Source organism: Dicentrarchus labrax, unplaced genomic scaffold (assembly GCF_905237075.1).
Source record: "Dicentrarchus labrax unplaced genomic scaffold, dlabrax2021, whole genome shotgun sequence".
Classification (NCBI taxonomy): Eukaryota; Metazoa; Chordata; class Actinopteri; family Moronidae; genus Dicentrarchus; species Dicentrarchus labrax.
The window spans coordinates 18221428-18248005 of NW_026136718.1; the positions used below are offsets into that span (position 1 = coordinate 18221428).

General features: G+C 40.2%; 3 protein-coding genes across 6 annotated transcripts in view; all 3 read right to left on the minus strand.

Moving 5' to 3' along the window:
* Nucleotides 1-14319, minus strand: part of cpamd8 (C3 and PZP like alpha-2-macroglobulin domain containing 8) — a 41632-nt gene extending 27313 nt beyond the window's left edge. Inside the window, exons 1-20 of the mRNA XM_051376828.1 lie at nt 13800-14319; nt 11423-11574; nt 10847-10869; nt 10011-10176; nt 9537-9589; nt 8902-8919; nt 8296-8350; nt 7932-8045; nt 7629-7713; nt 7383-7491; nt 6910-7137; nt 6612-6782; nt 6393-6521; nt 6005-6203; nt 5537-5703; nt 3960-4109; nt 3458-3619; nt 3199-3341; nt 2334-2396; nt 774-1005 (exon numbers count right to left, since the gene is read on the minus strand). Coding sequence (XP_051232788.1) covers nt 774-1005; nt 2334-2396; nt 3199-3341; nt 3458-3619; nt 3960-4109; nt 5537-5703; nt 6005-6203; nt 6393-6521; nt 6612-6782; nt 6910-7137; nt 7383-7491; nt 7629-7713; nt 7932-8045; nt 8296-8350; nt 8902-8919; nt 9537-9589; nt 10011-10176; nt 10847-10869; nt 11423-11574; nt 13800-13885 — 2505 coding nt within the window. The 5' untranslated portion in view covers nt 13886-14319. The remainder of the gene's footprint in view (nt 1-773; nt 1006-2333; nt 2397-3198; nt 3342-3457; nt 3620-3959; nt 4110-5536; nt 5704-6004; nt 6204-6392; nt 6522-6611; nt 6783-6909; nt 7138-7382; nt 7492-7628; nt 7714-7931; nt 8046-8295; nt 8351-8901; nt 8920-9536; nt 9590-10010; nt 10177-10846; nt 10870-11422; nt 11575-13799) is intronic.
* A 500-nt stretch (nt 14320-14819) lies between these two features.
* Nucleotides 14820-18636, minus strand: sac3d1 (SAC3 domain containing 1). Of its 2 annotated transcripts, XM_051377329.1 has the most exons (4): nt 18435-18636; nt 16765-17176; nt 16025-16307; nt 14820-15883 (listed from the first exon to the last, which is right to left on the minus strand). In XM_051377329.1, exons 1-4 carry the CDS (start codon nt 18461-18463, stop codon nt 15417-15419), a joined length of 1191 nt encoding a protein of 396 aa, XP_051233289.1. In that variant the 5' UTR covers nt 18464-18636; the 3' UTR covers nt 14820-15416. The 2 variants fall into 2 exon arrangements, with proteins under 2 accessions (XP_051233289.1, XP_051233288.1); XM_051377328.1 differs by lacking the exon at nt 18435-18636 and having other exon boundaries at nt 16765-18409.
* Nucleotides 18637-18778: 142 nt separating this feature from the next.
* Nucleotides 18779-22724, minus strand: haus8 (HAUS augmin like complex subunit 8). Of its 3 annotated transcripts, none has more exons than XM_051377333.1 (10): nt 22629-22724; nt 22198-22262; nt 21771-21797; nt 21449-21575; nt 20944-21054; nt 20749-20852; nt 20460-20618; nt 19612-19753; nt 19357-19498; nt 18779-19134 (listed from the first exon to the last, which is right to left on the minus strand). In XM_051377333.1, exons 2-10 carry the CDS (start codon nt 22243-22245, stop codon nt 19008-19010), a joined length of 987 nt encoding a protein of 328 aa, XP_051233293.1. In that variant the 5' UTR covers nt 22246-22262; nt 22629-22724; the 3' UTR covers nt 18779-19007. The 3 variants fall into 3 exon arrangements, with proteins under 3 accessions (XP_051233293.1, XP_051233292.1, XP_051233290.1); XM_051377332.1 differs by having other exon boundaries at nt 21771-21832; nt 22629-22723; XM_051377330.1 differs by having other exon boundaries at nt 21771-21832; nt 22611-22723.
* Between the last annotated feature and the right edge of the window lie 3854 nt (nt 22725-26578).

Here is a 26578-nt window from a genome sequence, read left to right on the forward strand (position 1 = left end):
ACCATCGCAGTGGGTTGCATCTTTTAGCCCATCAAGTGTGAAGTACATCATGTGTTTTTAGGTTGGTTTCCAGCACCTGAAGGGTGCTTTGTGTCTTCTCTGTGATCCACAGTCTTCACTTCAAACACTTTGCCTAACACTGAGTGTAGAGTGTGTGGTAAATTGTTCAAATTGTAAAGCCCTCCAAAATGAGTTTGTATTATTGGGTTGTATAAAACAATTCACTTGACTTTCCTACTTTCCAGACAGCTTGTGTTATTTACAAATGTAAAAATAAATTTCAAATTCAAATCAAATCAAATACTAATATGCAGTTATGACGCAGCAAATGTCATGACAACTCCTGGTTGAGCTGACTAATAAGACTAAAATTAGACTCAACAATACTTGGCTGACAGAGTAACAAACAGGATTTGGCAGCTTGTGGAAGACATATAGCCATTACTGCCTGATTCACTGTCATGCTGTTTGTTCCCACCATCATATATGTGGGATCTGGCTATGTGGTCCCTGCAGATACCCTGAAAACCTTTGCACTGACTTTCAAACCACCTTTTGGAAAATGGCAGTAACAGTAATGTTAAATGCACACACGTAAGTAATGGGCTAAAACATGCATGGTTCCCTTGGCATCTTCAGAAATATGGTTGAGATAAAGAGTGTGAAGTTTGTACTGTGTGGAGGCGACTGCTGATGAACCTTCTTGCACGTATGCTGCACTGTGGAGAAGAAATTTGTTTCCTGTCCATTTGCCCTCTCATTCATCACCTTACCTCAGAGCAGGTTGGCAGGTAGTTGTAGACAGTGAGGGGGACTTTGGTCTGCTCCCCTCTGATTAAGCTGTAGGGCAACGTGAAGTCAACAAAGAAGGGCTTGAACGTACGAAGCTCTGCTCTCTTTGCTAAGCCCAGCCCCTTTTCCTCTGACAGGCCAATAGCTTCTGTCACCCATGTGGTAATCGAATCCGGCACATCAAGTCGCAGCTCAGCTTCCCCGGTTTCAGAGCTGTAAGTGACAGATGTTGAGATACAACTTGAGTGGTAAAACTTAATTGGACAGTGAAGCAAAAACGATTTTAGCATGCTTTCATGGTTTTATACAACACAAGCAATAAAAAAGGCACTGCAGATTAGTTTTATGTTAGTAACACCTGTGTCAACATCAACACCTGCACCTATGTAACTACAGCAAATACTGGATATGGATAGGTGTGACGGACAGTCAGGTGCTGACCCGATCTGTTTCTTTGAATAAAATGGGCTGAGATCATTATTGGCAACACATATTTAATGTTGGTCTTGGCAAACTGTCACACAGCATAATAAACTTGAAAAACTGCATGTACGCCCTTCCTTTTGATCAAAGTTGCCCAAAATCCACTTTAATAGACTTTTAAGGGAAATCAGAGCTTTGGACTTCACAGGAAATTAGGCAGAGCTGAAGTCCCATCCAAAGGAATCAAGCATATGGAAATCTATGGGCAGTTCATTTATATTGGCAGAAAATGAATGGAAGGAGCTGTTGAGAAAGTGACAGTCTGTTCCAAGATTGCCCAGTTTAAAAGAGGCACATTCACACCCAAAGGGGGGAAATGCTGGACGCTGCTGGAGTGATGGAACATCCGTCTTACAGGCTTGACTCGCACCTTTCCTCTCCTCTCTTCTAACTACCATCTTTCCTTTCCAACCCTTTCTTGTCCTTATTTCTCTTCTTCCTTTCTTCTTCTGCAGAACCCTAAGCCCAGAACCACATTTTGGGCAAAATGAGTTATATATATATATATATATATATATATATATATATATATATATATATATATATATATATATAACAGCTTGTGATGAGCCTGTTCTACTGGCAAAAGGACACATTTAAATTCTTAACCAATCCAGAGTTATTAATCAAAAACTAAAAGTTCATTAAATGTTTATAAAGTTTTTATATTAAATATTTAAAAGTCAGAACAAAGTATGGTCCATTTTTGTTTTGGCTCTCCTGTAGTAAGTTGTGAGTGCCCCTCTGGTTTCACCGCCCAAATATTCTCCTCTTCACACCTCGATTTTTCTTTCCCCTTCCTGTTCTACCATACTCTCATCTCCTCTTTCACTCTATAAATGTTTCTCTCCTGTCTCCATTTCATCCTTGCAGATTTATGTATGTTTGCTCCTTTCTTCACTTATTCTCTCAATTTCTTAGCTCCCCTAAATGCTTCAGATTGTGACTAAATCCCATAAGTATAGACAATCTGGTGCCCCTGATATATCTAGCCACAGGCATGTAACACACACACACACACACACAGAATTAAAATATTTATATAAAGATTTAAATACCTGACGTTGAGGCAGTGCCACACCCAAGTCTCTGGGAAAAATGTACGCCTACGCTTCTCTGCTCTGCAACCAAAACACAAGCTGACATCAATAAAAGGCTTCAGCTGCTCACAATAAAACAATACCATAATTGGAAAATGTATTATTCTGAATTCCACACTGACATTCTCTAAGTCACGTCATGTGTTTAATGATCATCACTACAATGAGAAGTATTCGTGGCATTAAGGAATGCAGACCTAAAATATGGACAAAACAAATTTATTTTGTTTTGTTTTTCTCTGCTGTTACTCATATTTGAGACGTTATTCAACCCAAGCATGACAAATACTGAAATGTGTATAATTCTTGGGAGCATTAAGTAATTACTGATCTCTCATGGGTTTGCTTTCAAACTGTTTTCAGAAAAGTAACACACATGTATTTGTGTGTGGTCGAGTCACAGTGTCAATAACACATCAGTAACTTCTGCCACCCAGCTTTAAGGAGAGTGGAATGAGTAAAAGTGTAATTGAAAAAGTGATACATTCAAAGACAGGGACCCTTAATGGTTAAAGAGGCCTTTCTAACACATAAAGTAGGCCATAATAATGATCTATTAAATAGCTATTATGTTCTCATCAGCAACAGAATTTCCTTGAGCAAGACAAAAAATCTCAACCAGCTGACTCTCAGTGACACATAGTAGTGACACAAAGCTGTAACATTTATATTTAATAACTAACTTTTAGGTAAAAAAATTACAGAATTTCTGAGCTTGTCATATCAGTTAAGAAAACGTCTCTATAAGCCACACCACAGAGTTGGTGCATGGTTAGTAGACGCCCAGAGACTACCTCTGACCTCTCTATAGTAGGTCCTTTACCTGGTCGTAGGTCGAGAGTGCATGGCAGCCACTAAGGTGGATGTGTGCGGCTGGAAGGCTGGAACGGCCTCGTCTGTGTACATGCCTCCACTCTGTCGGTGGTTTAAACTCACCATATCTGTCATCACAACCAGCCCTGTTTCCTGAGTTAAACATACAGAGAAATAAAAACATACACATGCACTAAGATTACTATTTTTTATTTTTTTTTATCCCTGTACAATCACTGCGGCCTCTTTAACTAAGTGTGTTTTCTCACTGTGAAAGCGAAGCGGGCGTCCTTGGTGATGTCCCAGTGCCACGGGAACACAGAGGACCGCCTGCGTCTCTTTGATGACAGCCCAGGCCACCAGAAGTGTCCATCATCTTTAGTAATGCCGAAGGCATCCGAAACGTCAAAATCTGCAAGCTCTTTAAACACCTGCGCAGAGGAAACACATTCATGTAAGCAGTTACACAGATAAATGCAGCTCCGAGTTATAAATATCTTGTAAGGTAAAGGATCTATTAGTAGGACGCTGCCCTTCAGATTCACAGCTCTAACATCTATATTCCACAACACTTACATAAATGTATTATTCTTTAGACAAAGCAAGATGTGTGTAAAGTAATAGTAAAAAGAGAGAAATATATGAAGCTAGATTTTTACTTTGAAATGAAACAACATCACTTTAATGCCAGATCTTCCTTTTACTACTTAAACAAAAATTAGATTTAATTAAGGTGGATTTAATGATGGTGAAATATCACTTAGGACCAACCTTGTCTGGACTGAGCTGGAAGTCAGGCTTCAATAGATAAAGGCTCTTATCCACAGTGGCCACACACACACAGGAGCCTTTCTCTCCCCGGACGTGCAGAGTCACAGGGTCCCCTGGCATGGACTCATTAGCTGACAGAGAAACAGACACCTGCAAACCAACCAACATAAGTCAACAGACGATATGTTAACCATACATGAGCATCTCTATGGACCAGCATGCATTTATACAACAAGTTCTTTAGACCACAACCAATAGAAGGCAGTAGGGATGCAGCTAATGATTATTTTAAAAATGGATTAATCTGTGGATACATTTTTAGATTGATCGATTAATCATTGTGTCTATAACCCAACGTGGCATCCTTGAATTTGAAAAGAAATGTAAAAAATCCAAACATTTGAAGAAAGTTGGAACAGCCGATAGGCATTTTTTCCTGATAAATGATACACATGACAAATCAATTCAAGTTGTTGATTTATTTTATGTTGATCTATCAATCAATTAATTGACTAACTGTTTCAGCACTAGTTGGCAGTGTTGCCTGATAGTTCTTCAGTAGCAATGTTTGTATAGTGTTAGACAGTAAGATCTGGTGGGAAACATAAGGTCAGAGTGGAAAACTACAGGCTTTGAAAGAAGGAGGGACGGTGAGAGTCAGCCATAAACTTTCACACTTCAAAACTATTTTTCAGCACTGCACAGTCACAAATTAGCGCTGTTAATCGGTTCCGCTGCCCTCCTTTCACCACTCTGTAACCTGTCATCCTCTCCTGTCACGACCCCACTCATCTGCCTGCGGCCTGAATGGCCTCTGTCTAATCATGCCCTCGCAACCCCCTCCTCCACCACACAAACACACAAACACACATACGCGCTCACACACACACACACACACACACACACACACACACACACACACACACACACACACACACACACACACACACACACACACACAAACAAACACACACACACACACACACACACACACACACAGAGTGTTGTAATGGCATACCAGGGAGCTGTAAATACTTCAGGGAGTTAACTCCACCTAATGCAGGCAGGAACTGGGGAGCTCTCACAGGCCAACACAGCTGTTTGTTTACAGACATTACACTGTGGACAGAGCTGGTGCATGGATACTTGGGCTCAGCTCCAAAATGTATACACAGACTGCACCGCATTTTTCCAGGTTTTTATTAATGATTACATAATAAAGCTATTTTTATAACTCATTTATATCCAACATCAATGTTTGGGCAAGAAATGTACACACAGTTTAATGTGTGTTAAATAAATGCAAGGTATTACAGATCAGTGCTGGGCCGTATGAACAAAAACTCATCAAAAAAGATCATGGCAGTTTAAAAGAAAAAATAAAACTGGTATACCGGTTAATCCATCTGTGGATGAATTTGTCCAATCTGTTTTCATTGCGACAATAAAAACACAAATCCTCTTATCATGCTGTTAAATCATATATCTACAAGTAAACCAATAGGCAGGAGAAAGCTGGGAAAAAGGCCTCACACAATTTTTTTACAATGTGCAGTATGTTTCAAGATAATAAAGACCTGGTTCTCAAAGTTGGGCTGGATAGGGATTTGGAGACTGTCCGTGACACCTTCACCATTTTCCCTCACGTAGTAGACCAGCAGACGGCTGAGGGGGGCCATGTTGTGGCTAACAGGGAAACGTAGATATGACACACAGCTGTCCATCTCGGCCTGGGAGGAGGAGCCTGTTGACACAGTGACGGCAAAGACAGTGACTATTTAGACTATCTGGTAATCTGACATTCAAGACATCTGTGATAAGGATGCTGGGACACTGTATCGTACTCATTGGAATAGGGGCCTGTTGACGCTTTAATAAAGTACTGGTGTGCTGACTGCTACTATGATGAAAGTACTAACACCATGTGCTAAACTTCTAGCACATAAAAAAACATCCTAAAAGAAATCCTGAAAAGACTGAAGTTTTCCAATGGTTTTCTGTACATATTTAATCTATCAAAATCCCAGGGATAGAAACATATTTACCAGAGGCAGAAGGGGGCAGGTGGGTGGTGTGAATATTCTTGTCAAAGGTGACTGTAGCCCTTTTTCCTCGGTGGGAGGCTGTCAGGTTGGCTGATTGTTGGCCTGATTGGATGATGTTCCCCCTGGATGTCAACTCGTAATGTAGAGTGAAGTTACAGGGACAGGTGGATTTGAGAGCAACTTCTGCTTCTTGGCCGACCTACACACACACACAGAACAATGCAAATATGTTTATATTATCATGTTACTGTTCAAAACCACAGCATTATGTTTTTGAAAAACGGTCCAAAATGACATTTTAACTCAGAGCAACAACACTGATGCTGAACATAACAACATTCAAAGGATTTTGCCTGGAAATCTAGACAGAATATAGGGCAGCTCTTACCTTAAGTGGGGCACTGGGGCTCTGAATCTGGATGTGACACCGACTGGGAGAGTACCAGCTGCTGATAGACAGGTAGCTGGGCAGGTACTGGTCTCCTACTGTCTTACCGTCAATGGATGTCACCTTGGTCTATGCCATACAAAAAATAAAACGCTCTAAGTTTTCATAAGATTTGAATTTTAAAATTACCTTCTCACTACTGCTACTACAGCCACTGACCTCTAGCCAGACATACTGGGCAGCAGTAGGGATAGAGGGGATCTCAAAGGTGGCCTGGCCGTCCTTGGAGATCAGTTCGCTGGTGTAGACATTGTCCTTGGGGGTCAGCTCTGCCTTGACACGCACCCTCACCCCATCAGCTGGGCTCCCATCGGGATAGGTCACCTCAATCTACAGGGAGCGGGTTAAAAAACAGTAGGTGGGAAAATACAAAAAGCAAAACTTATCTCTAGCCATCAGCTGACAAATATTAAAGCTGGTAGTGTTGTGAGTCAAAACTAAAATTTTGCTGTCTCACCTTCCCTTTGTAAGGCAGACCAGGCTTAAACTGCTTGCGTGTGTCCTTGGAGTACTTGATGTCGATGAGCTGTTTATGGACGGGTGTTGAATCGTCAAATGTGGTTTGCCTGCTTCCATCGACGCTGGTCACTGACGCCCAGATGCTCACTGAGCCCCTGAAGTGATCTGCTACATCCAAGGGCATCATGTCTTTGACACACAGGCTGAAGTTGGCAGAGCCTTTGATCTGAGAGAACAGCAGAGGAGTGATCTGTTACTGTGGACGTGCAGAACATAATTCTAGTGCCAGGGTTTGGATCAGCCATAATAATAATTATGTACAATGTGTCTATGGTAATAATAGTATTTTGAGGGGAACACAATCAACAATCTTATTTCAACACCAGCCTTGAATTTGCTAATAAATTCATCAACAGAAGCATTAACAAGCAGTGTCAGGATATCTGTCGACCAGGGAATAAATAAACTGACCTCCATGGTTTTAATCACAGGATGGCCCATCTCATGACGGTAGTAGCCCACTCCATTCACTGTCATATTCACTGTCAACTTCCCTGTCACTGGTTTCCCAAAGGTATACCTGTGCAACAGTGACACGTCAGACCTCTACATCTACAAGGCAGTCAAGGTCAGTGAATGAATGAATAATGAAAAAGCATAATGAGTACAAAACAAAGCTACAGAGGGTTAATCTATGCTGAATTTTAAGAGACTCACTTGGCTCTGACAGTAGCTTGCTCGCATGAATTCAGATCACGGATGTAGTGCGGTGGATCAATCACCAACTCAAACTTGGGCATCACTGTGAGGAAGGTGACAAATTATGACAACAGTTACACATTCTATGTTGTATTTGGTGTATTTTTTGTTGTATGATCTAAATGGAGCTTTTAAAGTTTCTTTTGCTCAACAAAGACAATAAAAAAACACAAAAGAGATCTACAATGTAAAAAATAGTGATAGTGAAAAACAATGCTATCAAATGTTTTCCACAACTCTATTGTATGTTCAGGGCCTCACCATATTTCTGCACTTCAAACGACTTGTTATAGGTGTGGCCCTGCACCTCCACAAAGATAAACCACTCTCCAAACACAGGCTGGTCTGACAGAGGGAAACTCATGTTCACAACGCCTATGGGACAGAGAAATCTAGTCAACACTTTAAAATGGCTGTATGCTTGCTAGCGATTAACCATATAAGTACCACCGTATACACTTCTGGTATGACAGTTACAGAGAACTGGACTAGAATTAGAGCACACATCTAAAATGGTAGAAGCTTTATCACTTCAGCAAAGATATTACCTAGAGAAACACTGCAATGTAATCTGAATCTACAGGCGGCACAATGATGTAAATACACTGTAGAAGATGTAGCTCACCACAGCAAATAGATTTGAGACCTTTCCACTGGACCATCCTGGATCCTCTTGGATCCTGAGAGATCAAATTAGAAGTTCAGAAATCAGTGTTATAGAGTTGAAGTGTTGAACTACTGTATGTTCATTAATTTGCATATTGGCATTACACAGTGGCAATTTAATATATTGTAATTGTTGAGTCAGGTCTAACAGTGCTTGAACAGAACTTGACCCAGAGACCCGGCTCTTGTTTCAGACCACTGTCAAAATACTTTTACAACTTTGCCTCAGGTTATACATTGGCTGCAGGTAAGAACATTGATGTGCTTGTCACTAGCTATAAGTCATGCATACGCTTCCCTGAGTTTCTAATGAAGCAGCAGCTTGTTATTTGCCCTACAAACGTCTAAGGATCTGGGAAGACAGACAATAAATGAGCACTTCAGGTCAGTAAGTAGGAGAGGAGAGAAACAAGGAGGTTCCTTTCATGTTGTTTATCCTTGTACTGTTCCAAAGAGCACCCTGTTATCTAGGTGAGCTGCCCTGACTTCTGCTCTGTAATCTCCGACCAGGCTGGGAACTAAAATTGCCACTGTCCCCTGGGTGGTCCCGCCAGCCTCCACTCACCAAAACATACGCCTCAATCTGCGAGAAAAAAGAGAAAGATAAGTATAAGACATTATGAAATAGATACAAACTGTAAAGTCTAAAGGATCCTATGCCTCTCTTCTCAAAGCGTCTCCCCATTCCTTCCTTATCCAACAATCATCCATCTGTGAAAGTGAGTATTGCCCTTTACCAGCAGCAGACCTTTATAGCTGCAAACATCAATAAACCGTCTGTCTGCACAGTTGCACAGTATATTTGGAGCCATTGCTGACATTCCAGGATAAATGACTCTAGCTTGGCTTCTGTAAATAGGTAACTGTACATTTCTCTGCACTCATGGCAGAGATTGAGATTGAAACATATTTTTGTACTAAATATTATGTCGTCTTATTCAGAAGTGATATGAAAAAAAAGTTAATGTATCTATTGAGTAATGTAAACTAAGATTTGGACATTCAGAATTTGTATTATTTGCAATACACAACAAATCCTATTCACTTTTACAAAAGACTGTTACTTCATTGTTTATGTGCCTGCCATGAGTGGTGTGTAATGTTCGCAATGTTTTTATGTGTGAGCGTTGGTGGATGTGCAATTTTATTGGCTTAAGTTTATTTTTTAGCTTTTTATTAGCTAAATCAATTTTGAATTACCTTGTCATTTACTGGCTTCAGGTCGGGGGTCACTGTGTAGACATTGATGAGCACTAAAGGTAGAAAAAGACACACGGTATTGTAAATACAGCAGGTTTGCATCCTTTAAACATGAAAACCTTCATGCATACGGATATTATCTGGTGTTTCTGAAAATCATGTTCAGATAAATGAATCTTGGGCCCATTACGGACCAAATTCTAAAATCTTGTTGCTTAAATTGACTGTCTAAATTAATTTGATGGATAAAAATGCTATAACCCATAAAAAAAAAACATAATAACAGGATCAGAATCACCTAAACAACTTATTTACATCTTTGTTCTTCAGTTTGAACCCAGCATCAATATGACAGCATCTTTTGGCTCATTAAGAAAGTCTTATTCTATGACAAAACCCTAAAAAGTAGCCTCAGTTCTCTGCATTTCTGTGCAGTGATTAACTGATTAACTACCAGGTGCACTATGAGGGAACCTTTATGTTTGGGTTTGTAGACGGGCTTGTCGGTCTGGATGAAGACAGTCGTGCCCTTGCTCTCCACTGTGACGGTGGTGTAGTTGTGGAAGATGTAGCCTCCTTCTGTGAGGTGACGGTTCCCCCACACCTTCAGATGGGCCTGGCCTCTTAGCCCTGTGGGAACCTGGTGGCGCACACACACACACACACACACATAAACATGCACAAAAGCAAACACAAAGAGGATCAGGCCTGGATTTACCAAAAGTAAATTAGGTCAGTGGGGCAAGGATTGAAATGTTTACTGCAGGCTGCTGTACACTATTTGAAATTTATCACCTTGATTCAACATATTTAAATACATTTTCACGGAACAACAGCTACAGCGTAAAAAAGAACTACATTTAAACACCAGAGGAAGATGCCAAGCTATAACACAGCACACTACACATGACTGTATTTCACGAGAATGAGGGTGGAGGTTACAGGGAAGGAGGGAGAGAGAGACAGAGGGGAAGAATCGAGTTGTGTATACTAGATTGATCTATTCCAGCCTTCGGGGCGGCGGACCATACATGCACGTCAACAGCTGTTGCATATTATATTGAGGCTGTTACCTTATTCCCAATGAATGAGCAGAGACAGATGTTGCATTACAAATAATGTTAGTGTTGATTTGCATGTTGCCTGAGGAATGTGCACACAGCAGACAAGGGGCTCTCACTACTGTGCAGCTGTCACCGCTAAACAGCGCTGTGCATTTTAAACATCTCTGGAAAGCAGCATGCACATACTGTAGGACACTGCTGAGAAAACACATGCAAACTAAGTTGTACACACAGTTAAAGACTCACCTTTAGCTTGATGGTGCCTTTGCCTAAAATAGAAACAATGCGATATTTTAATGTGCGGCAGTTTTTAGACAATTTTCATACACTTATCTCAATTCTCTATACTTCTCCCAATTCTCAGAAATCTGTGTGAACATCTGCATAATGCTATTAATATCCAGTGGGTATGAGAGCTACTAGACTGTGGTTGCGTTTGCCTGGAGGTGTTCACCCTGGGTTAGCAGGAGATCCAGCTGCAGCCTGTCTCTATGCCACTCTGAGGTAGAGCAAGCACCATCTATTACTGGTGCTGTCAAACAAATCACACACTGTATACACTAAGTGGCTGGTGGGATGGGCTGAACTGATGCCTCCGATCAAAGACAATGTCTATGAAAAGCATAGATGGTAAGGAGTGCACGGTGAGGTCAGAGGTCAATCAGGCTTACGTTGTGTGTGTTCTTCAACCGACATCTAGGTTTTTGCCAGCCTGTGTGATCTCAAAATCACACAGAAGGTGGTGTCTCATAGCTCAACTTGTTAGTGCAAGTTTTCTCTCCAGAACTAAAGCATTGTGCCAGTGTAACCTTAGCTTCTCACCGAGCACTGAGCCATGGCTGTGGGCGACCGCCTGTCCCTTCACCGACAGCTGCACCTGGACGCGTGTTTCTGCTTTCGCATTAAAGATGGTTACGCTCACTCTCTCCTCCACGCCTGCTCGAAACACAGAGGGTGCAGCGACCAAATAGCCCCTGAGAGAAGAAGAGCAAGGTGGAGAAAGGGGAGATGGGAGAGATAAAGAGGTAGGAAGACGTGGACATAGGAGCACACAGGGGAGAACAAAGAGGACAAAAAGTGTAAGTGGAAAAACAGAGGGAGAATTGGTGGCAGGGGATAAAGTAGAGGTCAAAGAACAAAGAGACACAAGGAGGACAGAGGTAAATTACGCTGCATTTGAAATAATATGAACTGCATCACCGCTCAGCTTTGAGGTGCACTGATACTATTTCCCATTCCTGATTTGAAGTGAATGTAATTATGTTTTTTTTTGTCATACAGGTGAACGTTTCTCGCTTTCTTCCTGAGCCACACGCACATCCACGCACGCATACACAACAAAACATGCATACAAACAGGGACATTCCACATGGATTTGTGCAGCAAGATCAGGTTTAATTGCAATGGTTACCAGGGACACAGTACCTGTTGGCCAATGAGCTTGCTGCTCTAGTGTTCTCTTTGGGTGGTCTGGCACCTCTGACAGAACCTTGGCGTCTGTTTTGAAAAATAACGACTGAGATTCCACACAGTCACTCTGACATTTAATTGAGGGAAGGAGCCTGTCACTGAGGTCACAGAGCAAAGGTCATTCTTTGATGCTTATCAACAGTGTAGGGGGGGTAAGCCCAATTTAAAGTTTTATTTGGATGAAAGAATCTGCCATCTGGCACTGAGAGGCTATATCTCTCAGGTAACAAAGATAGATTAGTAAGCGTTCTTGTTAGCATGGTCCTGTATAACTAAATTGGTATGGGAGTGTGGTCTGTTAGGGGTTATGTTAGGGGTGTGTGGAGCAGTTGATAAAAGCATCCACTCAACATGTGGCAGACTATGTATCTAAAATAATATAAGCCTAAATATCTCGTTTGTTTCAGTCTCGACCCAGTCATTCCAACACTAATCTTTAAGGCAAATATGCCTACTCACCCCCTGGAAACTTAACTGAAGATCACACAAATTAGGAGTGAGCAAAGCCTCAAGCGCAAACCCAATTGCATGCTTGAAAGAAGGATCAGGTGGTTGGCATTACGGCACTACAGCATTACAGCCGGAGGCAACTGCAGTTCCTGAGAGAGAAAGTCATGAGAAAATCCCCTGGAAAATAAGGCTTCGGGAGAAGGAAGATAATACGAGGAAATTGACTCTGTGCGTTTGATCTACACTGAGTTTAACCAGCTCTTGGATGAGCCTGGATCAGGTGGTGGAGACCATGCTTATTTCAGTCACATGGCTTCATGTACTCAAGTTCTCATTGTTTTTGCCCAACTTTTGTCCTCAGTTGAGAGCTGCTCAGTGCCTAAGGATTTGTGTTCTCGTTTGTAGGTGAAATCTTTAACAGTCAGTTCTTTTTAGTTCAGTCACATGGTTTTACGTTCTTAGCCTTTTGCTTTCTGCCCAAATTTCAACCTCAGCTGAGCGGTTTAAGATTTAGTACTAGATTTAAGTTTTTTTTTTGTGAATCAAGCCTGCATTTGTCAGTAATTCAATATTTTCTGTTAATTCACTACATAGAGCTGCACTCCATCCCTCCCATCTGGACAACCTGGAAGAATTGTTTACAACTCTTTACTTACACAACTCTCAAGGTCAGAATTAAAGCTGACAGCAGCCTGACTGATGGCATCAAAGAGCCAAAAGTCAATTTGCCTCTAGAGGTATAAACTGAATAAATAAATAAATAAATAAATAAATAAATTATTTGCCATTAACTGGCATGAGAAAACCTCTCCAAAAGCTGCCTATATTAGAGCAATGACCTATCACAACAAAATCAGCAGTGCAAGCTACCTTTCAATATATCACTGCTACATTAACAAAGCAGTGAATGAAAAACTGGAAGAAAAAAAACATGAATGGCAAGGTGTTGTGATAGTACAAGTCATTATCTGTAATGACATGGCATTCTCACATAATCACAAACAATATGATAGGACAGATTGATTGCGCGGTAAATATATAAAAGTAGTGTAGTAATGTTCAAGATGCTTTGTTGCGCATATTTGAATTAAAATGTTAATGTTGCCATGTCCACAGGTCACATAAATTGAATAATCCCCTTACATTTGATTTCAAACTTTGCGGTTGAATTTAGTGTTTTATATGTTACAGTATCCAAGTGAGAACATCGGAAATATTTAATGTTTAAAGCACTGCACTACACTTTAAACACAACACATGCAAACATCAGGCTACTTACGGTCTTTCTTGTGCACAAGTTCTGCTCACGCTGCAGATGAACAAAGTCCATGAAAGACTCAGAGCTGTCAGAGACAAACGCAACATTTTGGCTTCAGTAACCGAGATAATGCTGGATTATCGGCTCTCCCTTCTGAAGGAGGTTGGATCTTCCAACTCTAATGAAAAGTTAAATGAAACTTTAACAGTGTGCGTCTACAGCCCTCTCAGTCTGTCTATCCATTGAAGTTGGTTTGGCGTGATAGGTGTGCAGAGCTTCGTCCGGAACCAAAGATCAACTTTTTGTAATCATCCCACTTCGCTAAATCCAGTTCCAAGCAAATCGTGTTTTTTTTTCCTCTTTTAGAGCCCAGAGTACACGGACAGTCCTCTTCCATGTGCCTTCACCCGCCCCGGTTCCGTTCTCTCATATTTCAGCATTACAAATTGTGAGCGTCCTCCCACTTCAGCGAGCAGAAATGTCACTGTAAAGAAATGTTTGACATGTAAAAAAAAAAAAAAGAGTCCGTCCGACTTCTTGCTTCCCCCCCACCCCCCACCCCGTTTGTTCCTGGTGATCTCTTTCAAGTCAGGGGATCTTTTTTTTTTTTTTTCGCTCCTCCAGCAGCGAGTCAGGAGGCGATCGGCGTCAGGCTGCGCTTCATTCACTTTAATACCTCCTCTCACTTCTGTGCTGCTACTGCGAGAGCACGACTAACCCCAGACCGCTATAAATTACCTGCACATTTCATATTCTTTTAGTTCAGCTGACATCTAAAAAAAAAAAAAAAAAAAAAAAAAGGGATCTACCGGCTACAACCAGTTCCTTAAGAGTCGGAAAACATCACAAGACTGCCAAGCTGGAAAACGTTTTCAAAATCAACACAAAAGAATCACTTGAAGAAGGATTATCTTACATTTTAGTCGCTTATTTTTGTACTTGCTGGAGAGCGTTACTGTCCTCTGCAGATATTTGCTGCCCTCAAGTGGTAAAAGAGGTTAGATGCAACAAAGTCTCAGTTCAAATAAAAGGACCAAGGCATTCCCTTTTAGGTAGCAAAATTTATTGAAACGGTTTTGAGGTACTGCATTGATAAAAAATAAACACTGTTGCACGGTCGCTTTTCCAGCACATTTCCTGAAATACTACACAAAAACATAATATGGTATTCACATAACATTTAAACAGTATCAATATAACCACAGACAACAATATAAAAGTAATTCACATTTTAAAGTGATTGAGGCACCAAGTGCGAGATGAGGATGAAAGAAGCACTTCCAGACCCAAGAGGAACATTACTCTCAGCAGTTCAGTCTCTCTCAGGTAGAGCGCAGCAGACCCTTGGCTCCACAACAACCCTGACCCTTGTGTTGAACATATATAATCTGAATTGGTAAAACATATGGACATACTGGTTGAGCATCCTAGATGGAAGCCCAAAGGCTCAAATCCAATAACATTATAAAAAAAGAGCAGAAAGATGAACGAAACAGCTTCACTGCTTAGGTGTCCTTAAAAAAGCCTTTAAATGCCTGCCAGTTGCACCGTGGAGTGACAGGAGCTAACAGACATTTTCCCTATGAATGCCTTAAATGTCACATTACGTGTATTACTGATTTACTCCTTTTATTTGTATCAAGCGCAGCCATGGATGATGTTCCCAACAGTGAGGTCTCTCTGTTTTTCAGCCACTATGTTGTGATAAAGTTTGCAGTGCAGTTTCCCTGGCTCAGGCTCAGTGAAAGCAGCCTTGGAGAAAACCACCTGGTTGTCCTGGTTAACCTCCACTCCGTATGCCTGACAGAGTTGGGCTGTGAGTGACACGTCTAAGGACAAGAGCTGAGCCAGTCTGTCAAGAGGAAAGCGACAGTTGCGGCTGCTGTGTCCGTGGCTGTACACTAGCAGCAGATCTCTGCGACATGTCACCAGGTGACGGTGTAGAGCACAGCTCTGCAGGAAGCTCAATCTCTGAGCCAATCGGAGCAAACACACAGGGTTTCGCTCCAGATAAGCTCTGTTGATGGAAAGAGCGAGTGTGATGGCAGGAGAACTGCGGAGCCTCTCAGGGAGCTCCATGATGTGCTGTTTGGCACGGGCAGAACCTGGGGGAGGAGAGGAAAGAAAAAAATAAAAATATATATCCTAACCATGTCCCAAGAACACCTTTCCTATTGCATTTTTCACTGTTTTTATTTTTTTAGGGAATTTTTAAATGTACACTGTACACAATACATGTTACCAACCCAAGTTGTACAGCAGACCAAGAGCCTGGAACTCTTCCTGGTTGGGATGCGGTCCTGTTTCAGTTGCGTAGCAATCCAACAGCCAGCTCAGATTCTCCTGTAGGTGCGTGTCATTGATGCGTGGGTCGTAGAGCCGCAGGGGCTCACCACAAAGCCGATAAGAGGCATAGATGAGGAAACGCACTGCTCTCTCCAAAATGGCCACACAGTTCAACCCAGACACCCTCTGAATGATCATGTCCTGCTTCACACCACGCAGGCGATCGAAGACAAAGCTGTACACCTGGAAGACAAGTTAGATTTTAATAAGAGTTTATGTTGTGAAGACTTCAATATTACAGCTTTCTTACTGGGCTAGTAACAAATTAGCCATGTGAGAATCATTTTTACTAGTCCTCAGCCTAGATCCTTAAATTATGTTTCCCCCTAGTTAGCTTTTCAATAAAAGATATAATTCTATGGTCAGTGAAAGTTTTATCACCATAACACACAGCTTGTGCTATGTAAAAAGAAACAACAATTGCACTCCCTGTTCCGGGACATGTATGCTGTTCTGAGGGGAAGCTTACATGAAGCTGCTCTGGCTAACTTTTTGCATGTTACAGTAAAATAAAACATCATTTAGGGTGTATAAGATAAAGCCAAAGGTTTCCTTGATATAGAAGATGCATTTTTTTATGACCAAACTGTAATAAACAATAGTAAAACTAAGTGGTAAATTATGTGTAAACAGTACTAACCTCAGTCCATGGATGCAGGTGGGGGGAGGCAGCGATGTCATCAATAAGGTAACACACAGTTTTCAGCAGCACAGCGGGTGGACGGAGATCAGTGGGGTTCGTTGAGTCTTTCCCAGCTGCAGGTCTGGAATACTCTTTGACAGCACGCAAGGGGTCTGCCCTGGGCCGTCGACCTCTTTCTGTGCCTGCTAACATTTCAAAACGGTGAAGGCGGTTTTGCGCTTCACGGTTCTGCAACTCACGAGCAGGGCACATGGACTGGCAGGCCCCCCTGGGCACTGTTTCTTTCCCCTGCCGTCTCTCACCCTCCTCCACCTCTCTCACCTGTGCTTTGCCTTGGCCTCGCCATTGCTCTTCATTCCTTGTTCTCCATTCTCCTCCTGCTGGTGCATCCCTCCTCTGAGAGTGAGAGCTGCTTGAGGGAAACAGGTTGGCCATGAGCCATAAATCTATAGTCTGATAATCAGATACAAAAAGCATACACAGGAATTGCTTCTTCTCTTTTGTGGCCTTGATTAACAACCAACCACTGACAACTTTTTTGCTGTAGCTATACTGTAGTAAAACACAAAATTGATTTAAATGTTACCTTGTATTGTAGGTTTTCTTAACCTCTTATTATTTTAGTTTTACACTGACAGAGGTGGAGTAAATACTCAGAACTTATAATACAGTAAAAGTCCTGCATTCAAAACTTTACTCAAGTAAAAGTACAAAAGTTATTCCATGAAAACATACTTAAACACCAAAAGTAAAAGTGCACAACATCCATGGTCCATTTCAGCATAAAATATACATTGTGTTATTGGAATAAAGTTATTGATGCATTACTGTGTTCATCACTTGAAAATTGCAGCTGGTAGAGGCAGGGATCATTTTAATTACTTTATATACTGCTGGGTAGCTTGTGAATTTCCCCTGAGCATCACTTTGGTGTTTTTATCTTTATCTATGATAACACATTATCATTTGTTGCCTATATTCTGTTTTAATAACCTGAAAAGAAACTAAAGTCATTCAAAATAAATGTAGTGGAGTAAAAAGCACAATTAATCCCTCCTAGATTTGGTAGAGTAGAAGTATAAAGTAGCAGAAAATGTTAACAGTAGAAGTAGTTAAAATTGTTCACAAGTACAGTACTTGAGCAAATGTATTTCAATTACTTTCCACCAGAGACTGCATGCAGCTACCACTACCTGTCAATCAAAATTTGGGGTAAAGTTAGTTGCATTTTGTTCCTTCAAACTTAACGTTAAGTTAAAGTTAATGTCTCTGTCCTTCTTTAAACAGAATAGCTAACTGTGACATCTCTGCTCTTTGTTTTGTTTGCTGTATTCGCTTTATAATGCAACAAAGGACACAACAGAAACATTTAATCAGTTGTTAGTGGCTGGTAACCACTATAACACACTAACGTTAGCTACAAGTTCACTCATCTGTGAGTAGCTGCTAGAAGTGGTGACTATACTTTCAGGCTAATGTCAAATCTTCAGCTAGCTACGACACTTAGCTAGCTAGCAACGACATATAACAGCGCGAATGTCGTTTCTACTATCGAACAACACACAAGTTACACGAAACAAGCTGTCGACACACATTAAAACACTTGGCTTTGAATCCCATTTTCTACGAAACACTTTATAAAAGTGAAATAAATGCCGTGTACTCACACGCGACGAGGCGCTCTCCTGCGGTTCATTGGTCGTTTAGAAAAGAACCGGTCGTCACTTTCCAGCGTCAGCCAATAAGAACCGTCACTGTTGTTTGGGTGTAACGTCACATCCGGAATTGGACGCGATAGCCAGTTGATTGCAGGCTTTTTCAATTAAATTAGGTTATGTAACGTTATAGATTGAATTATTTACTGACATGTATAAAACTAACTTGTTATCAAGCGTACGTACATCTAGCATGCATTTCAACTTGTCCTCTAAACCTGCTTACTAAAGTAAGATATATTCAGATATAGATATTTTTTGCTGCTGTATTTAACACAACATAAAACTAGAATATGTTCATTGTTCATGTCTATTTTTAATAGTTTTTTGTTTTATTAACAATGTTACATCTATGAAACAGTATCAGGCATTATTCAACATTTGAGATATGTCATAATAAAGCTGCAAAAAACAAACAAACAAACAATATACATAAAAACAAGACACAAATGGCACAAATATAGGAAGGGGACGAGGGGTATCCAAAGTGCATGTACTGTGTATCCCATGCTGTGTGGTAATCCTTCACTGTTTGGGGCAGTAGAGCTCGTTGGTTCTTGCAGTGCCGAGCTGTTCTTCCTCCGTGGACTGTTGGACATGGATTGTGTGGCGGGAGACCAGTGACGACAGCTCCAGCAGCTCGGAGAACGTACTAGGAAAATTGAAAACACCGTTTATAGCCTCTAAGGAATTCACGCTTAGGTTCAATTCTTAACAAAAAAAGTAATTATCTCGGTTCAGCCATATAAATACAGAATGAATACCTCTTTAGAGAAGACTTCGCAGGAACAAAAGAGGAATAAATCAAACAGGTGACAATATATTTAGAGCATCACCAGATTCCAAAAGACAAGTTCTCCATTTATGTGCCTACCCTGATAGCTGCTGACTGATGCCCTTCGATGTCATTTTTATATCCCTGAGGCACTCTAGAGAGGTGCTGTTGTCCTTATGATCTCCCTCTGTGCACTCCTCCAGCAACTTCTCACTCTCCTTCAGGCAAGCCTCAGCTTTATCTAGAATGGGTAAATACAGGTGGATATGATTATCGTAACATTTGCCATAAATTCCTGCAAAATACATATAACACGTGTCATTTGGGGTTACTTTTAAATATAGTAACCACAACCTAGAAATTCCCCTCTGTCCCCGTCAATGTAGAAATTTTTGACAGGAAGCTCATGTCGGGTGGTGTCAACAGCTGTGGCAAAAGTCTTGTAGTCCTTTGTGAACTGCTTGGCAGCTTCTGCCACAGGAGTCAGTGCAGCAATCTGATAGAAAAATCATAATAATAGTAGGATGACAATCTTGTACTCATACTATCTTACACACAAACGCACAGCACACACACACATATATATATACACACACTACTCACAAAAAGTTAGGGATATTCGGCTTTCGGATGAAATTTCAGAATGTACATAAAATGCGCTATAACCTTTCCAGGTGATCTTAATTTGACCTTCTACTTAAATGCCCTACTTTCATGATATAATATCACTGTAGCATCAACTTTTTACATTTTCCATAAATTTCACCCGAAAGTGGAATATCCCTTACTTTTTGTGAGTAGTGTATTATTTAAAATATTATTCCAAAAAGTGTTCAAACCAGCTTTTTATCAGCTGTTTTGATTGACTGTAAACAAGCCTAAATGGAATATCAATACACAAGAGAAGTAATTGTTTCCAGCAATAAGTGTCTCAGTGTTTGCGTTATTTGCATAGAGATTTACACATTTTAAATATATGTATTATGTAAGAAACATTATGATTTCTAGCTATAAGACACTTCCACACTTAAATATTCAGCTTTGTTTGTTAAGGATGTGGCACTCACATGATGTCTGTCATTACAATTGTGGAGGAAAAAAATTATAAAAAGGAAATTTATGTTCTTCCTTCACTTCAGCATGCAATAGCTACAGGCTACATATTGAAAATGTTCACTACAAAAAGGAGGTGGTTTCCTCACCTGCAAATCCAGCATCTCATTCACTAGTCTTTCCTTCTCCATGAGGAGGTACCTGCGCTTCTTCTCCTGGACCTCATTATGCAGTGCCTCTTCTTCCACCATCTCCTGCAGGATCCTTGCCTCCGCCTCAGCCTTAAGCTTTGCAGTATTGCTCTCCATCTTAAGTAAAATATCAAAGAGTTCATTCACAGCATGGGACAGAACACTACTCTCTACTTACTACTACTACTACTACTTAGATGATAGTGTTTTAAGATAGATGATGTTTTATTTGTCAGGACTGACTCACCTTAGCTGTGAGGTAGGCCAGTAGGAATGTTTGCATCTCAATGAGCCTCTTCTCATTCTCTGGATTTCTTTCGGGTTCAACTGCATTTTCAATCACTGTTTTTTCTTTTAGGGATAGATTTAAATAACTGTTAATGGATATGGTTATCCCATTTCTAAATAACTTCCAGTATTTTAGGAGTTTAAATCTGTTTACCTTTAATGACGGAAATATCAAAATCTGGTCGAAAGCAGTGTCCATCTGAAAAAGTGGACTGCAGAATACTTTTCCCCAGCAGTGATGGTCCAGTTTCACTTGACACCATTGCTGTAAGGAAGATAACATGAACATATATGCAAAAGTTATTCATAGTTCTTATTTATTTAGACAATGTTACAGACTCAGTCAGAAAGAAAATATCTTTACACTGCTAGGTTTCACCACAAGATACCCACAACTGACTCAGCTAGAATCATACAGAACAGAATTATCAACAACATACTGCAGCCTTTACCGTCAGTGCTTTACACCTAAAAATGAAGCCCTTCTTTCAAGCAGCTAAAGTACTTGGAAGTTAACATCGCTGCTGCTAGGGCACACTACAATGACTATACTTATTGGATTTAAATTCTAAAATTCACATGATCAAAAATGAGACAGGTACTCATCTAAACAACTGTGAAGATACACATTCACAATTATCACCATAGGAAGGACTTACATGCTGCTAGAGCCTGCGGGGCCATTGAGCGTCTTGGTGGGGTGCCCACCTTCGGCCTGACACCACTGGGTTTAGGTGAGGAAGGCCTCGGTGGCGCAGCAATAGATTCATTGGTCAGTGAGTTACTCTGTTAACGGTTACAGGGGTGCAATGAGATAGAAATGTGGAACATCAAAAGTGTGACAACAACAGCATACAGACAGAAGAAGACACAAGCGAGGCAGAAGACAAATATTTAACTCATCATTCACAGAACATTGGCAGCTTGGGCTAACAATACTACGAATGAATCTCATACAGTGTTACATGAAAACAGAATTACCTTTGAAAGAGAGGTCTTCTCAGCAGCCTGCATATAGCGAGACTTGACAATTGTCACAGATGCTAAAGATTGATGAAATTATATTAACAAAGCAAGAAGATTGATGAAACTTAGTTAACCAAAATTCAACATATCTGTGCATGTCTCAAATCTGCTTTAAAAAGGGAAATCATTCCAGAAGAAGCAGGTCAAGATGATCTGTCAATTTGTCCTGCAAATGTCATTATGTGTGACATTAAATACTACAAAGCTTTGAGGATAACAGCACAAAAGCGTGTATAAGAGCATATTCAGAACATAAACAGGAATGCACATATAGATATGTATATATAATACAATTTAAGATAATTTACAAGGTAATCATTGTAGAGGACTTTGGAAAGATGGTTTTATGTTATGTCATCATTATGCGAATAGTGTTACTTACGTTTAACACTTTTCTTCCCAGCTCCACTGTTGTTGGCTTTACTAGCATTGTTCACACTTTTCGAGCTGACAACAAACACAGAAGTAACTTTCAAATTCAATAATGCACAAATGTGAGCACAAAATACGACAGAGGAGTAAACCCGAAGCTAAGCTACAATGCTAGCTTAACTTAGCTACCGTGACGTTACTTTTTTTGTCACAATTCAAAAAGCGAAGGTATTTAATGTTACTTGCTTTTATAGCCTACTTATTAGCCATTTTATGTGTGGTCCAGGAGTGTAAAAAGATGAAGTTATTTTTAAATAAAACCGTGTTAACTAAAATCTGGGTTTTCTCCTCGTCAAAAACTCAACTGAGGACAAATCTGTGAAACACACGACACTTTATTAAAAGAAGCAGAAGAAAACCAACCTCAGACTATAACTATACCTTTTAGCCTCGGTGGAAGTACTTTTAAAACTACTCGGCACCGTTGATGTTCTTCTCGACGCCATAATGTTTTGAAGCAAACCGCCTGTGCGCCAGTTTTGCCAACCGACCGAAACAAGAGGCGATATTTTAGTTCCGCTCTTTTTCTTTGTTAATTTGTAGCGGATCTCTATGCAACATTAAAAAGTGTATGCTGAAATTTATTGTAGTGGAGTGTGTACAGTGATAGTCACGGTACTACGTAAATCACCTTAATATTGTTTTTAAAGAAAATTTAAAAATCCTGTCTTTAGAGGATACCACATCCCCATCAAGTTTTCTTTGATTTAACAATCTTTAAAGGTCAATTGCTTTTCCTGTTTTGTAACAGTCCATGGTGGGCCTGGACTATATGCTACAACCTGTATGCTAACAGTAATATTTACATAAACCCCATACTGTATTTGATGACCCAAGTTATCTTCATTATATCTCAAGTTATGGTATGAAAGCGGCCACTCTACAGTCAGTGAATGGGACATGACAGCATCCATGATGATTTGACTCAGATGTAGTTTAATTTTCTGATGCACAGCTGGAATCCCAACATTCAAATTATTTACATTATAATGATGATGACATTATCATGTCTTATATATTCTGATTTATTTTTATTTTAGTTTAGTTTATAATGATTTTTTTTTTAATTAGGAGACAGTCTTTATCCAAAATTATTATATAAGCTACAGTTTGTTCAAGGGGGGGTTTTCCTTTTAACTTTGTGATACTTTCCCATACTTCTACATAATTTTTAATACAACACTTTTACTATAAAAGCATCCATAAAAGCATATCGTTGTTGTCAGTTCTGCATTACTTGTGATTTAGTAAAAATCTCAGCTTCACTTGTCCTCTTACGCAGGGATGTTTTCGTGCTCATGCAGGGCATAGACATAATAATATGAACACCTGTACAACATAGCTAATGCAATATTTAATCTTAGTGATGAAGCTCACAGTGTTGTCTTTTCCGCTGTGACTGAAACAGAGAGTGGCTGATTAACACATATTGGACTATTGCATTATATTGTACATTGTTCATATTATTGTGTTCATACTCTATAGGGGCACCGGTCAAAAATATATGTGAGATAGAGAATGCAACATCTGCTTTGCATTGACTTCAATGGAAGACAAAAACTACAGTTACCACTAGTAACCACTAGATGGGTGTAAGGGTATGCACTCACTGGTGAAACACACATTTGGTGACAATCCTTTCAAGTTAAATATACTTTCATACTGGACACACTACATTAAAGATTGTGTCTCCCTGCCATGTGTTGACTGACCATAAAATCAATAAACATATTGTTTACAATTTATTCCCTTATCAGTGCCATGCTGTGAGTGGAGCCAAGCCAACAGTGCATGGTTGAAAGGCTGTGTAAACACTAAGCTGGTAATCAGACCATCACAGGGATAACAGAGATACATTCAGGCAATTTAGAGCATTCAGTCCGCCCCAAGTTGCATGTCTGTGAAACACGTTAAACTGAAGCATCCAGAAGTATCCCACACAGACACATGGGAGAACATGCAAACTTAAATCTTTTTGTTTGCTGTTGTAAGCCTGTGGGGATGATGACCACTCATTTACATCTTCATCGTCACCCTGTGAGTGGGGATCCGCTTAGTAAAGTTCTTTTACCTGCTATTTTGTGTGTGCTCAAGTCTTAAAGAAAATAATGGGTGCTGATCCCACCGGCCTGGGCTGGTCTCAGACAACAGGAAGGACAATGGTAAGAGAGAGGGTGTGGGACAGGGTGGTAAACATTGGCCAGCAACCTCTGTCCTATAAGTTACTTCCACAGACATGGGTGGATAAACCATCGGCTTTACTGTTGGGTTTTAATTACTACTAAAGTCAGTTTAACATTGTTTTTAACATTTTATGTTTCCTAGCATCCCATAATAGTATTTTAAATATAATTAAGTCAAAGTGTTAGTATAAATGTCTCTGCTGGATAACATCCAGGTAATGAAACTAGTTTTATTCTGACCTTTCTGCTTTAATGAATTTTCATGTAAAAGGTTGAACATTTGGGCTTGGCACTAAAACAAATCTCTCACAAATACATGCCTGTATTTGTGTGTGCGTGCGCCAAGCATGTGACGTGTGTGTGTGTGTGTGTCCTACTTTATCAGTCTGTGTAAAGGCCGGGTCTTATCATTGCTCTCCTCTCTTTCTCTCTCCAGTGTAATAAAGCTTTGAGGCTGGCTGCTGTGTGTCTGCATGCTGGCTGTCCATCTCTCACCACTAAGCAATGCCAGGACCAATAGCTGCTTTGAGGGTGGACAACCAGTGCCGTTGATGGTGGTGATATGAGCAGTATGGACTCTCTTTTGGATTTAGTCACTAAATGTTAAATAATATAAATGTTTAATTGATACAGTGGTTTCCTTTTTCTTTTCTCTGGAGTACAGGAGGAGATCCAGTCCACGGCTGAGGATCTGAAGTGAAAGAATGAGAAGTGCATGTTGAAAGACAGCACTATAAGGACCCATGGAGTCACTGAATGAAAGTCCTTGTCTCTTTTTTGAGCCCACCTCTCTCGCGTTTCTCTCTGCTCCGAAACTCTGACGTCTAATGAAGGATCCATCTATGTCACTGTGACCTCACTGATACTCTGCTTTGCCACTTTTCAGCGTGATAAAAATGCAAGATGAAACAGCTTTAATTTACATTCTGAACGAAGTGAAAGGAAAGTTGTTGTCAGCTCGGCTAACACATGTATGTACACATGATTACACACACACACAACCCACCCATGCAGCCCACACACCAGTCCTTCTTCCCTTTGCGGTAAGCTGTTACTCATCACTACCCAGTCTGCCAGTCTGGTCCACATAGCCTTCCAGGAATGCCTCAAACACACAGTGCCTCATACAGTAAAGCCAACAGGCAGTGTTTACAGCATTCAGCTGGATATCTGAACTAAATCACACCACTTAAATCTGTTCTTGTGGGTATATGTACTCAGTATTCGAGAATTTATTCACACAGTTATATAATTTGGTTATCTGACCATTTACTGAGTTACAGTTACTGTTTGTCTCGTAAAACATTTAAACATTTAAGATCTTAATAGGCGGAGGGGATATGTTTTTTTTCTGATTAAGGAATTTCACATCATTACACACTACATTAGTACTGGCTACCTCAGCTCTCCAGAGCAGACGGGTGTATGATTTCTACTGTTTGCTCTAGTCTTGGTGAGAAAAGACCAAACCAGTCAACCAGGGGCTCTCAGTATTAAGAAGCTTCTCTCTGTTGGCTAACCATTTTAAGCAGTATTAGGACAGTGTTTACTTCTTACCTTCAGACTATCCAGGCTCTGCTGGTCATTTTGTCCCTTTAAAATGCAAATTCTAACACTTTGGGTGTATCACGTTGGGTATGTCACAGTGATAGTGAGCTAAGCTTTATATGAATGCACAAACAAGTATTCTCACTGAAACTCTACATTTATCAACACTGGAATCAATTAGTTGTGTAAAGCAATATTTTTAAAGGAAAAGTTTGACATTTGACATTTTGGAGAAGGCTTATTTGCTTTGTGGTAAAAGTTAGATGAGAAGATTTATACCACTCTACCGTCATGTGTGTTCAATATAAAGCCGGAGCGAGGAGACAGTTTGCTTAGCTTAGATTAGCATAAAGCTCTTTTATATAGATGCAGATATAATATGTAAAATTAGTGAGATTTAGAGGTGCTGGTAAGAAGATTTTTAAATCCATTGGACAAAGTCAACGGAAACCTTTCTTATAAAATGAGCTAGCTGCTGGTTTCAATCCTCTTATCTAATTTTTGGTTAAAAATAAAAAAATAAAAAAATACAAAATGTTACATCTATTTCTCTGATGGTTTTGCCCATTATTATAATTTTGTTAACCTTGAGTTCTGATG